The 14,989-nt window shown below is 43.0% G+C and overlaps 2 protein-coding genes across 3 annotated transcripts in view; both read left to right on the top strand.

The window, feature by feature from the left end:
* Positions 1-4,803, top strand: part of MTHFD1 (methylenetetrahydrofolate dehydrogenase, cyclohydrolase and formyltetrahydrofolate synthetase 1) — a 69,654-nt gene extending 64,851 nt beyond the window's left edge. Inside the window, exons 27-28 of the mRNA XM_073349863.1 lie at positions 4,079-4,187; positions 4,379-4,803. Coding sequence (XP_073205964.1) covers positions 4,079-4,168 — 90 coding nt within the window. The 3' untranslated portion in view covers positions 4,169-4,187; positions 4,379-4,803. The remainder of the gene's footprint in view (positions 1-4,078; positions 4,188-4,378) is intronic.
* Positions 4,804-6,973: 2,170 nt separating this feature from the next.
* AKAP5 (A-kinase anchoring protein 5) lies at positions 6,974-14,258 on the top strand. Of its 2 annotated transcripts, none has more exons than XM_073349861.1 (2): positions 6,974-7,059; positions 10,190-14,258. In XM_073349861.1, exon 2 carries the CDS (start codon positions 10,824-10,826, stop codon positions 12,315-12,317), a length of 1,494 nt encoding a protein of 497 aa, XP_073205962.1. In that variant the 5' UTR covers positions 6,974-7,059; positions 10,190-10,823; the 3' UTR covers positions 12,318-14,258. The 2 variants fall into 2 exon arrangements, with proteins under 2 accessions (XP_073205962.1, XP_073205963.1); XM_073349862.1 differs by lacking the exon at positions 6,974-7,059 and adding an exon at positions 7,489-8,742.
* The last annotated feature ends 731 nt before the right edge of the window (positions 14,259-14,989 follow it).

Here is a 14,989-nt window from a genome sequence, read left to right as displayed (position 1 = left end):
TCCCCTAATCATTTTTGTTGCCCTTCGCTGGACTCTCTCCAATTTATCCACATCCTTCTTGAAGTGTGGGGCCCAAAACTGGACACAGTACTCCAGATGAGGCCTCACCAATGTCGAATAGAGGGGAACGATCACGTCCCTCGATCTGCTCGCTATGCCCCTACTTATACATCCCAAAATGCCATTGGCCTTCTTGGCAACAAGGGCACACTGCTGACTCATATCCAGCTTCTCGTCCACTGTCACCCCTAGGTCCTTTTCCGCAGAACTGCTGCCTAGCCATTCGGTCCCTAGTCTGTAGCTGTGCATTGGGTTCTTCCGTCCTAAGTGCAGGACCCTGCACTTATCCTTATTGAACCTCATCAGATTTCTTTTGGCCCAATCCTCCAATTTGTCTAGGTCTTTCTGTATCCTATCCCTCCCCTCCAGCGTATCTACCACTCCTCCCAGTTTAGTATCATCCGCAAATTTGCTGAGAGTGCAATCCACACCATCCTCCAGATCATTTATGAAGATATTGAACAAAACTGGCCCCAGGACCGACCCTTGGGGTACTCCACTTGATACTGGCTGCCAACTAGATATGGAGCCATTGATCACTACCCGTTGAGCCCGACAATCTAGCCAGCTTTCTACCCACCTTGTAGTGCATTTATCCAGCCCATACTTCCTTAACTTGCTGACAAGAATACTGTGGGAGACCGTGTCAAAAGCTTTGCTAAAGTCAAGAAACAATACATCCACTGCTTTCCCTTCATCCACAGAACCAGTAATCTCATCATAAAAGGCGATTAGATTAGTCAGGCATGACCTTCCCTTGGTGAATCCATGCTGGCTGTTCCTGATCACTTTCCTCTCATGCAAGTGCTTCAGGATTGATTCTTTGAGGACCTGCTCCATGATTTTTCCAGGGACTGAAGCTGAATAATAGACGAAGAAGAAGAAGAAGCTGAATAATAGACAAAGAGATCTGACATACAGTAACCTTTTGCTCTAGAAGAGGTCTTTTTGGGAGATAGCAAACAATTGTCATGCTGAAAGTTAGCTACAGTATTTACTTGAATTCTAGAGCATCAAGGAGTGAATTATTTTAGGCCCTGATGCTGCACCTGCCTGTGCCTATGTGAAGCCCTGCTGACTTCCAGGTGAATAGAGGGGTTCATGTAGGTACAGTCAGTTGCAGGATCGGGGACCCACTGTTTTCCCCTGCCACACTTGTAACCTTCTTAAAACATCCTTTTAGTGTTTTCGTTTATTGTATTAAACAAGAAGCTGCCCTTTTAACATCCTCTTAAACCAGGACACAGGTTTGAAAGGAAAGTTTAATCTTCTTGTAAATCTCCTGGTGTCAAGTCAGCACTTACCCTTTTTTATGCTCTTCCCAAGGAAGAAACAGAGCAATTAATGTCTCTCTCACACACACACACATTCACTCACACTCTCTCTCTCTCTCCTCCCCGCCCCCACCCCATTAATTCAGAGCCATCTTTTCATCCAGCCTGCCTGCAAAGTACAATGTACGTGGACAAGTGTGTGGTATCATTTAAAGCCAATGAGATCTATGACATTAGGAAGCACAGATTAGAAATAATTGCAGCTGGTATCCTGCATGCTTTCCTATCTTTCTGTGCTGATCCATGTGATGGAGAAAATGGTTTGCTATGGAGATGTACAGGTTTTGTAGTTCTGTTGTGTTCAGGGTACAGTGTAATTTATTTTTTAATACTGTGATTAACTTTATGCTCAACAATTTTCTGTTTTTCCTTTACAAGAGGTGTTTACTTGAGATTACAAGCTTATCAATCAAAGACAACTGTATCAATGTGATATACCTAGACATTTGTAAAGTGTTTTACTTAGTACTGCGTGACATTTTGATTTAAAAAAATAACACTATGCAATATCAGTAAAGCACACATTAAATGGAATAAGAATGGGGTGACTGATCAATCTCGAAAAGCAGCCATCAATGAGGAATCCTTCTCAAATGGGGGTGTTTCTAATGGGTTCCCATAGGGATGAGTTCTAGGTCCAACACTGTTCAACATTTGAATCAGTGATCTGGAAGTAAGTATAAAATCACTGCTGATAATTTGCAGATGACACAAATAGTGGCAAAAAAGTAAATAATGGTGAGGACAGGCAGTCATACAGAGTGGTCTATATCACTTGGTAACCTTGGCTCACTTTAAACAGAATGTTTTAATACAGCCAAGTGAAATGTAATATGTAGAGGAACAAGGAATGCAGGCCATACCTACAGCATGGAGGGCTGTATCCTAGAAAGCAGGGGCTCTCTGGAAAGGATTTATGGGCCGTAGTGGCCAAACAACTCAATGTTAACTCCCAGGGCAGTGCTGTGGCAAAACGACCGAATGCTATCTTTGAATGTATAAAAGGAGGAAGAGTGAGTATAAGTCGGGAGGTGATTTACCTTTGTATATGGCATTGGTGTGACTGATACTGGAATAGTACGTACAGTTCTGATAATTCTTTAAAAAGATTGGAGACGGCGTAAAGAAGAGCCACAAAAATTACTTGAGGGCTGGAGAAAACACCAAACAGAGAAAGATTTAAACAGCTAAGTCTGTTTGGTTTAGCAAAAATGAGATTGAGCAGTAACATGATTACAGTGCACAAGTACTCAGTTTTTAATTCCCATGAAAGAGCTCTTTAACCTAGCAGAGTATGGTGTAATAAGAACCAATGATTGAGTCTGTCTGTCTTTGGCAGCCAAATTAAAAAGGAGGCACAGATTTTGAATAGTGATGACTATTAACCACTACCAAAGGGAGTGGTGGATTCTCCATCTCTTGAGGTCTCTAAGTCAAGACAGGCTGCCTTTCTGGATGATACGCTTTAGTCAAACGCAAGTTATTGGGCTCAGAACAGGGATAACTGGGTGAGGTTCTACAGCTGTCAGGTTAGATGATCTAATGGCCCCTTCTGGCCTTAAACTCTATGGATTTGTGAATGTTGGCGCTTGACAACTGAACAAGCGATGGCATTGGCTTGCATAGGCAGGTGTAGTGCAAGCTTCTGCACTCTGTTTGGCCAGTGCACCACTGTCCTGACTTAAAACAGCTCTCAGAACTTCCATACAGTTTAATGTGACTGGCTGTTCCATCCAGTGGAAATGAGTTGCCCCTCCCCTCCTCAGTGCAAGCCCAGCGTCTGTCTTAAAATCCATCTCTTTTCCAAGTCAGTACTGGGCATGTAGGTAATGCCTTCAATCCTTGGCTCTCAGAGCACTTCTGACATGTTTATTATGTGTATCTACACTGTGAGCTAAAGGTGTAACTTCCAGCTTGAGGAGACATCACCATGCTAGCGTGATCAGAGCTCGTGTGCTAAAAATAGAATGTAGCCACAGCAGCGAGAGAGGCTAGTCGTGCTGAGTACGTCTTGGACAGGTATGTGCTCACGGTGACTAGCCCCTCACACCATCATGCTGTACAGGCGAGTCTCATCTTACACGCATTTAACATGCGCAAATTCAGCTTTGCGCGGTCGGCAAAAACAAAAAAAAGAAAAATAACAATTTAAATACTGTACCTGTAGTGCAGGCGATTCTGCCCGCCATTGCACTCAATGTAATTTTGACTATACGCGATTTTCGCTTTACGCGCTGCCTGCGGAATGTAACCCCAGCGTAAGATGAGACTCGCCTGTACTCTATTTTTTTAGCCCGCTTGCTCCATCAGAGCTAGTGCAGCTGTGTCACCTCAAGCTAGAATTTACATATCCAGCTCGACATGCAGACATACATGAACGCCTCAAAACGCTTCTGTGAGGTATTGAGATCCCCACCCCATCTTACAAACAGGGAGACCATGGTACAGTTATTCCCTTGTCCAGCAAAGCTTAATTAAAGCATATGAGTAGTTCCATTGAAATCGGTGGAACTACGCACATGCTTAAATTTCAGCACATGCTTAAGTGCTTTGCCAAATCTTGGGCTAAATCATTTGTACAAAGTCACACTTGAGTCAATGGAAGAGCCAGAAACAGAACCAAGCCCGCATAACTCCCAGTCCCAGGCTCTCTCCACTAATACACTTTTCCTTCTGTCTGCTAGATGAGTACTATGCCAGGACTTCCTACTCGGCCCTGTTTCTATGATATTGACTTGGATCCAGTCTCAGAACAGGTGAATGGGCTATTCTGAAAAGAAATGTTAACCAAAGGTAAGTCTCTTACTTAGGCTAGAAGCCTTGCAAATCTTTGGGTTGAGTTAAGGGATTTACTCACATCTAACTATGAAGCCATATGTTTCCAATGGCATTTGGTTGTAATTCCTCCTAAAAGTTGCCTTTGATATGCTAGATGTATAGATATACATATATATTAGTAATTAAGTTTTCATTTTTCTTTCTAGCTACCTGAAGCTTACTTGATGAGTAATGCAAACTCAGTTATCCCCGGATTTAAGACAAAATAAGATATGGCTGAGAAAATGAAATACATGAAGTGACTGGGAGAAAGGAGCATTTGGAAACGAATGAAATGCATGCATTTATTTTTTTAATTTGAATAAATTTTAAAAAAAATTTATTTCAGGCTAACTTTTAGTTCAGTGAGCATAAGAACTTGTAAATCTTATACACTGATGTTTTTCAATGATATTGCCTTCATAGAATCATAGAATATCAGAGTTGGAAGGGACCTCAGGAGGTCATTGCTTTTGCCCTTCATAATTGCAGATGGAGCAAAATACAAAACTTGTTTTTAATACCCTCTTTCAAGCTCTGTGATTTTTACTTATTAAAATATAACAATAAAATTGCAGTTTCTCAATTGGTACAGTGTTTACAACAACCCAGGGCTTAACTGGTTGTTTTTAAATGTGTTTTAGAGCACAGATACACCTTATCCCTTAAAGTCTGAGCACTGTATCTTCCTATTGCACTTAACTCTATAATCTATTGCTAGCATTAAAAGAGAAAATGTGCCATCAGACTACACTAATTCAATGAAAAGTAGGTAGTAGGGAAGAATCCCTTTGCTTCTGTTCCTACCCTAAAGTTTCTGACCGTTAGTTTCTGCTTTGAATTTTTCTTGTGGGCACCTGCACTCTATCCAGTCTTAAGAAAGCCCTGCAATCTGTGTTTCTGTTACCTACTAAATTGTTAATGGCAGTGGAGCATATAGACTTTTGCCTTTTTGGAGACTGGATCACCATGCTGTGGCTGGGGACGGGAAGCTGTTCCATACGTGGTTTTCAATAGATGGCTGATGAGCAAGGATGAGATTTGTAAATGATGTAACAACTTTTGTTGAAATCCCCTTTTTGGTGAGAAAAGACAGCCCTAGCACTGAATGAAATGGTCTGTAACAAGGTTTGTCACAATAGGCCAAAAAATCACTTCATAACGTGAAAATGTAGTTACTGCCAGACTTCTAATTAACACCACTAAATTGCTAAAATCCTTCAAGAGTTCCCTGGGTTTTAAGATATGCATGGAGATTAATGAAATAGAAGTTATTTTTATGATGAATTTCGGGATCGTACATGGCAGCAGTCCCAGTATTGACAAGTAAAAGTGATTATTGCAGTAATACTGTTGAGCCTGCAGTGCACCACTGTATAAATTTAATCCAGTTTCCTTTCTGGGGTACTGCATATCATCTGTAGGAAAATAAATTACCTGAATTATTCAGTGGGTTTGGATGTACTCTGACTATAAAAGATCTGAAGTGAGACCACAAGTTCTTTGTGTCAGTTGCCTAAAATAACTTGCCTATGCAAGCAGCTAAATATTTTTGGATAATTCTTTCCACATAAAACTGCAAGGCCCATATGCTTGTGTTAGATCTGGACCTAGCATATGTTAAAAAATTGCTCTGACTGGAAGAAAAGTTGATGTAGGTGTATGCACCAACCAGTACATGAGCTGATCTGTAATACACATACACTATATATAGTAAGCTAGCAAGGAGAATAATTATGTAACAATTACATGGCTGTCACAAGAGTGAAGTTAGAGTAACTTAAGTTGTCATAAAATCCCTAGATGCATTTAAATTTTCTTTTATATAATATCATTCCAACGAGAACAACTAATCTTCAGAACATAAACCAGACCACTTGCATAGGGTCAGGAAGGATTTTCTCCCCATATTTAATAGTGCATGTGGCTAGGCACCCTAGGAGCTTCTTCATCTAAGGCATCCTGGACAGGCCAGTTCTGGAGCCAGGATGCCAGAATAGACAGAGCTAGAGGCTAATTAACTTGTGTCAGCTGCTACATTTAATACTTGTTTCATCTCATGGCTGCACTTCTTATGGCATCTCCCTCTTGCAGTCTTCCATTCTACTAACTTTATCTTGTTCCTTCAGCCTGTCTTGTCTTTCCTCTCCTAGCCCCCACCTACCCTTCCACTTCTTTTGTACAACCTTGCTTTAAAAACTAAACACGGGCTTTGTCCCTCTTGGCCAAGGACTGGCTGAAAGCAAACCTGACGAGAGTGTCATTAATCTCGGGACAGATCATAGAGGCGTTCATTCTCCATAGAGCATCTGTGGATCTGAAGCTAAACAACCAGGAGTCCTTGTGGCACCTTAGAGACTAACAAACTTCGGGCTGGTGTTGCTGTCCTGCCAAGGCTGTGCACGGCGCGGTGCAGCCCAGGCTGGGCGCGAGGGGCGAGCCGGCCTCCGGCGGGGGGCAGGTTGCACAGGCAGGTGCCTGCCGGGCCGGAGGTGCTGGGCGCTGCGGGGCTCGGCGGGGGCGCCGCACGGTGCGTCTCCGGGCAGCCGCCGCAGCGCTCGTCCGCCCGCAGCGCCCCCTTTGCTTCTCCCGCCGCGGCCACGCCCTGCCCGCAGCCCCCGTGCGCGCCGGCTCTGCGCCTCCCCGCCGGGCCGCTGGCGCGCGGGAGCCGGGGGCGTGGCTCGAGCGGGGCGCGTCCCCTGCCCCGGGGCGGGCGGGCCGGGCTCCCTGCCCCCGCGCGGCGGCGGCGGCGGCGGCTGGGCGGGTCCCCGCGGCGGCGGCACTGGCAGCAGCAGCAGCGGGCGGAGCGGGCTGCGGGCGCCGCTCTCCGGCGGGCCGTGGGCGCCAGGTGAGAGCGGGCGTGGGCTGGGGCGGGTCCGCTGGCCTGCGTGGGTCAGGGAGCCGCCCGGCACCGTGCCCCTTGCACGCCACGTGGGCGGAGCGGGGCAGCGTCAGCCCGAGCTGCGGGCGCGGGGCCCTGGGGCTGGAGCGGGTTTTGCCGTGGGGCTGCGGGGAGCAAAGCTGGGCGGCGCTGGGCTGCGTTCGTGCAGCGCCCCCGGCTCCGCGCGGAGCCGCCTGCCGCTGTGCAGAGAGGGTCGCTCTGTGCTCCGCGTCCGGGGAGCTGGCTAGTCCTGGGCACGGGGAGGGGACAGCGCTGGCCGCCGGGGAGCTGAGGGGCAGCCGCCCTCCTCGGACCTTTGCAGCCCTCCCTTGGTCTGGAGGAGTTGTGAGCCTCCCTGGAGCACCCCGGGGAGGGTGGGGGGTGTGCCACTAGGGGAGGGAGAGGGTGAGAGCGCCTCGAGGGGCACATCGCTTCCCGGCTCAGCCCCCTGCCAAGCCTGAAGGCAACCGGCACAAAGGGAGAAGACTGAAAATGGGGCAAGCCGGAGAGGATTCACTGGGGCTCAGCTCCTCTGCTGCCGAGCCAGCCCTGTTGCGCTTCAGACCCCGGCTCCGGATGATGGAACTGTTCACACGGAAAATCGGAGGGAGAATGTTTCTTCTCTTCCCCCCCGCCCCCCCATCTATTTCTTTGCCTCTAGCTTCATTTTTCATTACGGTGGCTGGCACACGAAGGAGACAGGTGACTTGTGTTGCGGCAGCCTCTCTTCCTTTCCACAAGGGAGCTGATAGATCTCTTTACAGGCAAAAGTTTTCAATCTCTGTCATTTCCTGCTCGCTCTATGTAGCGAATTATTACGAATGGATCTTTTGCATTAGTGTGCTGGAATCTAGGCTTTTCATTATCAATCGCTCCCTAGAAAGACTTTCCCTGTCTGTGTATGGCAGGGTAACACATCACAGTTGATGCAAGTTTTGGCTGAAGATTTGGTGAGTGCCATAGCATCATAAAGACAAAGGCCAACGTTTTCAAACACTGGGCCGAAAGTTAGAGAAATAAATCCATATTTAGGATTCTGAAATAAATGACATGATTTTCAGAGGTGCTGAGCACCCACAACAGCTATTAGTCACAATGGGAGCTGGGAGTGTTCAGCACCTTTGAAAGTCAACCCACCTGGTTAGTTGTCTGAATAATGATGAAGGAGCTGAACTTTTAGCAACACTGTTGAAAATTTTGGCCATAACATCAGTCTTATGTAAGGTGAACCTATTTGTTGGGAAACAGTGTGTTTGCAAACTATCAGAAATGTTTCCATTTCCATTGCAAATACTATAGCTTAGGAAACCTCCAGAGATTTGGAGACCATATAAAGAAACCTGCATTAAATCAAAGGTGTTTATATTGTGGGTGCCTGGGTCTGTTGGCTGGTATGGATATCCTAAGGCTTTTTCTGTAATTTGAACATTTCTATTTCCTTTATTTTCTATTTAAAAAAAATTAACTGAGAAAGATTTATTCAGAAAAGGGGTTATTGATTAAGGCTTCAATTCAGTAAGGTACTAAGCACATTGTAATTCTCATTCTGTGCAATTTCAGACTCCACTAGCCTGAAGATTGCTAATAATCAGCATCCATTTTTTCTGCCATTCAAGAAATAAATTGCCAGGCACATGGAGTGTACAAGAGGTGAAAGCACTGAGATGTAATGCTTACTGTGTCATTTGATCTAGAATTGCACAATGATGTGAGCAATGTCATGAAGTGATCCCAGGGCATCCTGCTTTAAAAAATAAAAAAAGAGAATGAGACTGGAGAAGACACCTAATCTTCTCTTGGCTGTTTTCTTCAGACAGATCCATTTCCTTGTCTTTCCAGCCAGAAATACAGTAATGTCGATACAGGGGGAAACTAATGATGATTAAGGAATGCTGGTCTGGGTCTCCTTTCCAAAATCAGTGTTTGTGTCAGTTTACAGATTCCATATTCTGGATTGCAGATAGTCTCCATAGCACATGTGGTCTCAAGAGTAAGGTTTAGGGGAAAGCAAAGATTGACAAATAATTGTGGCAAAACATTATTTTTTGCCCATATACAAATTGATTGCATGTCAGTGACTTGAATTCATAATCAAATAAAATATCGGTGCATTGCTTTGCTTGTATTTTTATATGTTGTTGCATCCCTAAGCCACAGCAAATAATGTTAGATAAGTTTCAGAGTAACAGCTGTGTTAGTCCTTATTCATAAAAAGAAAAGGAGTACTTGTGGCACCTTAGAGACTAACCAATTAATTTGAGCATAAGCTTTCGTGAGCTACAGCTCACTTCATCGGATGCATACTAGATAAGTAAATTACTGCATTTAGAAGTTTAGTTTTTTAAAACATACATACAATAGTGTTTTTTAAAAAGTAGGACACAAAAGAAAATATTTTTCAAAAAAGAATTTCCCAGAGTTATCCAAGGAGAGAGGATCCCATGTACTCACTGAGAAGTATGTCAGTGTGGTATAATGTGTATTTGTATCTTTATATTCAGGAATGTTCGGAAGGGTTACATACATTTTATGATGAACATGTGTTCTGTGAAAGTGGGGTTGCCATGGAACGCTTGCACACACTGTAAATAAACCAAACTGTATGAAGGAAGCTTCTCTTTTATAACTCTCAAACCCTCCATTTTATATTTTATGGAGCTGCATATGATCATCTTATGCATTAAGAATAAAAACATCTGATATCTCAATTCAGAATTTCCCTTGGGGGAATTATGAGTGTGTATGGGTCAGTAGGGGAAAGTGTTTCTCATGGGAAAAACATTTTCCTAACAAGTAAAATATAAAAATAAACTTCCCTTTCTACCCACATAAAAATTCATATATATGCAAGATTCGTGTGGTAGTTCTCCTGTGTAACTAGAGTGGCACTCTTGAAACCCCATTTTGCCTTCATATATTGAAACACAGCTCCCATTGATTACAAGGGTGTATTTGAGCATAGAATAGCGCGCGCGCACACGTATATCAGGACACAGAGCACGGAATTTTAGAAATTGAAAAATTACCCAGTTCTTATAAACACAAATTGTATATCCATTTTTATGACGTTTTTCATCATTTGTTTGTTTTGTTGCAGATACATATGAAGCAATTCGAGAGATGAAAGCCTATGCCATATTTTTCAACATAAATGGCAAACCTTGCAATATGAATTGAAAGCAAATGAAATGCAAAGAAGGAAAGAGGAAAAACAGCTGACCCTATCACTGGAGGCAAAATAAGGCCGCTTGGTGTATCTTTTTTTTTTTTTTTTTAATATCACTTCAATACAATTGCTCAAAGAATGTGAAATAATGAACATATTAGCAAGTAGTAGTTGTTGATTGATGCCCATCATAAAATGAAAACGGTCAATTCTTGATCTGATTTAACATCCATTTAAAAAAAGTCCAACTGTTGCTGAAATAATATCCTCGTATCAAGTAGTGTTTCAGGTTGGCCATCCCAGAGATGAAAGTGAGCCTATTTGATAAACTGCAGTAAAGTGTGTGATAATCTATCCAGTCAGTCTTTCTCTCAGGACAGGTAAGAAAAAAAATCATAGTGGAAATATAAATGTAGTGTAACAAGTCCATCAGAACATTTCTTTGCATAACACCTCGTCAGTTCACAAAAGTAATTTCATGTTTTTTGGATGAAATTTCAAAGAACTGCACTCTGAGCTTACCTGCAATTAATTTATCTGATGGGTTAATAGAAAAGAAAAATATATGAAGAAATTAGAAGGCAGGACCACAAATATGGAGAAGGCAGCTAAAGAAATTCAAATGGAAAACACAGCACAATCAGAAAATCCTAGTGCAGCAAAACTGTGCTCTTCAACTGAAGAACAGGCAGAAAAACTCACAATGTTTTGCTTTAAGAAAAGAAAGAAGCCATGTAAGAAGGCATTGGAGATGAAAGGTGTCTGTGAAGAAGACTCTGTAACCTTGAAACATACAAGCCAATCCATCAGTGCAGCCCCTGGAGAAGGGGAAGTTTCCAACCAATCTCAGTCATCAAGGGGAACCTGGACAACTATAAAACGTCTAGTGACACCTAAGAGAAGGTCAAAATCTTCAAGGAAGCAGACACACTCTGATTCTCAAGTGCAACTGGAGATAAATGCTGAGGATCCTGGCTTGCAAAGTTTTCCAAAGAATCAGGTTAGTTCTGGGCTTAAAATTCCCTGTATACGGTTCTCAAGAGGCAAGAAAAAACCCAGCCATTCTGAAATAACAGAAGAATCAGATTGCAGTGTTAAAGCAAATGAACTGATGGGCATTTTGAATAAAGCTAACAGTGAACCAGAGAATTTGACAATAACAGTCAAATCTAGCATGGATCAATCCTTCAGCCAAGCATCTGAAAAAAGTGACAGGAACTCACTTAATTCCACTGGGAAGAATGCACTTTTGGTAGAGTCCAGACCAGACATTGATCAACACACACAGTGCATCGTTCAGTCTGAAATAGCAAATTCAGAGGCAGTTGCTATAATGCTCCAGGAAGAGCTACACCAGAAGAGCCTACATGAAACTCCTGAACATACACTTGTAGCAAACCAGGGAGTTGATCTCAATACCACCCTTAGCGCTAATGTTTCTAAGGACCTGCCAGATAGAGTAGCTGAAGCCACAGAGGTACAAGAAATAAATTACATCCATGACACAGGGCTTGAATGTAGAGAGTCTGGAAGGAACATAAATGCTAGTGAAGACTGTAAATCGAGAGAGAGAATAATGAGTTTCAATCAATCGGCATTTAAAGATGATGCAGTAAGTGTGCAGAGCTGTTTAAATGAACAATTGAAATTAGAAGAAAACAAGGATGCCAGTGGAGTGAGCATTGTGATTACAATTACTGAAGCAGATGATGAGCCTGATGAAGAGGAGTCGAACCAGGACTGCAAACTGTCCTCAATTTCATGTGAACATAAGCAAAAGGTGAATAAAAAAATAAGTGGGAACCTCAATTTCAGTAAACTTTCTAATCGCAAAGAGGCCGTAGTAGCAGGCAGTGGCCCCAGGAGGGAGGCTAAAGTCAGTTCTCCTGCTCAGTCACCCAATGGTCTTAGTGATCAGGAACACGGAACTTCAGAACAGTATGAATTGCTTCTGATAGAAACTGCTGCTTCCCTTGTTAAGGCAGCGATTCAGTCATCTGTAGAACAGCTGGTTAATGAAATGGCTTTGGACCATAGTAAACATAACAGTGTTCTGTAATGACAAGAATGCCCCAAAATATAGTCTGACTCAGCAGCAATTTAAAATTGTTTAGCACCAAGATGAAAGGCTAGAAAGTCTTAACTCCTTAGGTATTTGCGGTCTGTGTGTAGTGTATTTCTGCATGCTGGATAGGCCATTGTGTATATGTAAAATGGATCCAAGAATAAGGACTCAGTCCTGCAAAGTGTTGACAGGCTCATGAGATTGGGCTTTAAAACATTGTGATTGTTGATAGCTGTGGAAAAGGTAAGTTGTTTTAGTGGCTGTATTTCAATTTGTCTCTTTCGCAGTTTGGGGGCTCTATTATGTCACTATATATTTTAGATTTTTTCCTATTGTTTATATTTTATTTATTATGGGTTGTTGAGAACTCTCAACTATGTTGGGCCTGTACTCAGCGTAATCAGTTGGAGTTTTGCCATTGATTTCAATGCCGACAAGATTGGGCACATTGACTTCAGTGCAAGTTGAGCATGTTCAGAACCTTGCAGGATTGGGTCAGTGTCTCAGGATGCTCTTTTAAAAAATACTGCAATCTCAACTGACATGTCAATACTATTATTGTATAAAGTGAGGCAGGTATATAGAGTGCATCATGTAATTTAGCCTGTTCCACTGCCCAGAATGTCTTGCGCGTCTCAGATGCATTGCAGTCATGCACTCTGACCCACGGGCATGGTGTTGCCAAAAAATGGTGCCATTGAAGTCCATGGTAAAACTTCCAGTTACATCAGTAGTGCAGGTTTGGGCCTAAGTGAGCAAGTTACTGATACTCTCTTCTGATGCCTTCCTTTGTTTTTATAATGTCGGAGTGCTGAGGCCTGCCCGTTGCTTTAGCACATTTTTACTATGTAGTGTGTAATATAAATAGGAGTGAGCTGCTAGTGCATTAGTGGTACAGTATTGCCTCAGGGTTAAAATAGTTCCCGCAGTTGCAGTGGTCTCCAATCAGTCTGTTTGAACTTGAGCATTTTTTGTTTAATTACTGCTAATGCCCTTGACTGCAGCCAGCATTTTTTTTTAATAAGTCTTAGGGTTCCCCCCCAGCTTCATAGCTCTTCCGAACTTGGGCAAACAAATCCATCCCATCTGTGTGTAACTGCATTAGGCCACTTAATTTCTCCTTGCAGTTTCATTTGAATACACTATCATTGGCATTGTATTCTGAACTATAAAATCATGACTGGTATAGAGAAAGTAGACAGGGAAGTGTTGTTTACTCCTTCTCATAACACGAGAACTAGGGGTCACCAAATGAAATTAATAGGCAGCAGGTTTAAAACAAATAAAAGGAAATATTTCTTCACACAACAACCTGTGGAGCTCCTTGCCAGAGGATGTTGTGAAGGCCAAGACCATAACTGTTCAAAAAAGAACTGGATAAATTCATGGAGGATAGGTCCCTCAACGGCTATTAGCCAGGATGGGCAGGAATGGTGTCCCTAGCCTCTGTTTGCCAGAAGCTGGGAATGAGCGACGGGATGGATCACTTGATACCTGTTCTATTCATTCCCTCTGGGGCACCTGGCACTGGCCACTGTCAGAAGACAGGATACTGGACTAGATGGACCTTGATCTGACCCAGTAGGGCCGTTCTTATGTTCTTAACTGCTGGGTACTGCTGCTTTGAGCTGGAATGGCCCAATCCTGCTCCCATTGAAGTAGTCAGAAAAACTTCAGATCAAGCCCTTAAACACCTGCCATAGGTGAATCCTGAAACAGGTTTGTCATTGACAGAAAATACCAAATGCTTTGTTGTGAGAGTTTTTCTGTATATTGTATAATATATACAGTAAGTGTGTGTGTATCATTTGCCCTGTTCATTACCAGCTCTTTAAAAAGAAGCCTTTTGATTGTAATCTGTAAAAGAATGAATGTGGGTCATGGGGCTATAATTTATGTGCAGCAGACAAATAAACAACCATATTCTCCTGAAAACATGCCTTCTTGTGCATATTTCTGAGCTGATGCAGAGAGAGCAACCTCACTTGGCAATTATGCATTGACCATTTGCAATTTTGGGAATCTTTTTTTCCTCCCCAGGACAGTACATGGATCCTGTGTTAAAATACAAGGGCTACAGTTTTCCCTAGGAACTAGTGCTCAGTCACATTTTAAACATTGGAGGTAGAGAATCCGGGCAAAGCACTCACTCAATGGCACACTCTGAAAATGAGCAATGAACACCAGGGCATGCTTCTGTGTGTATGTGTAGAACGCCAGTCTTAAATCAAGAGGTGTGAAAAAGTGTTTAAACTTTCTTTTCTATGAATGTATTTGCTTAACTGTAGTTTGGATCAGAGTATCACTGATCCAATATCTGTAACACTAATGAATTAGTGCTTTATACCGTTCCCTGCAAATATTGTGGCATAATTTAAAAATGACTCTTCAGCACTTTACGCAACTTTGGAACTCTACCAGCGTTCTCCGGCACAACACAGAAATGCAGGAAGAGGCTTGTTTGAGCTAATGGACTTGCACTAGATGTCTTGATAGATCACTGCTGGAGGGAGAGAAAGCTGCAGCTCAGTGTAATTCTGGAAGGTCTGTAGGCTGTGGAAGAGAATGTCAGGTGCTCTGTGAAATGGATAAAAGTTGACTCCGTAGTGGGATAGCTGGTGGGAGTCAGCATAGCTCCGTTGAGATCAATTTCAGGTGGCTTTCAT

The sequence above is a fragment of the Lepidochelys kempii genome, chromosome 6 (assembly GCF_965140265.1).
Source record: "Lepidochelys kempii isolate rLepKem1 chromosome 6, rLepKem1.hap2, whole genome shotgun sequence".
Taxonomy (NCBI): Eukaryota; Metazoa; Chordata; order Testudines; family Cheloniidae; genus Lepidochelys; species Lepidochelys kempii.
The sequence above is the reverse complement of the archived record's forward strand: the minus strand, read 5'-3'. Positions and strand labels throughout refer to the sequence as shown.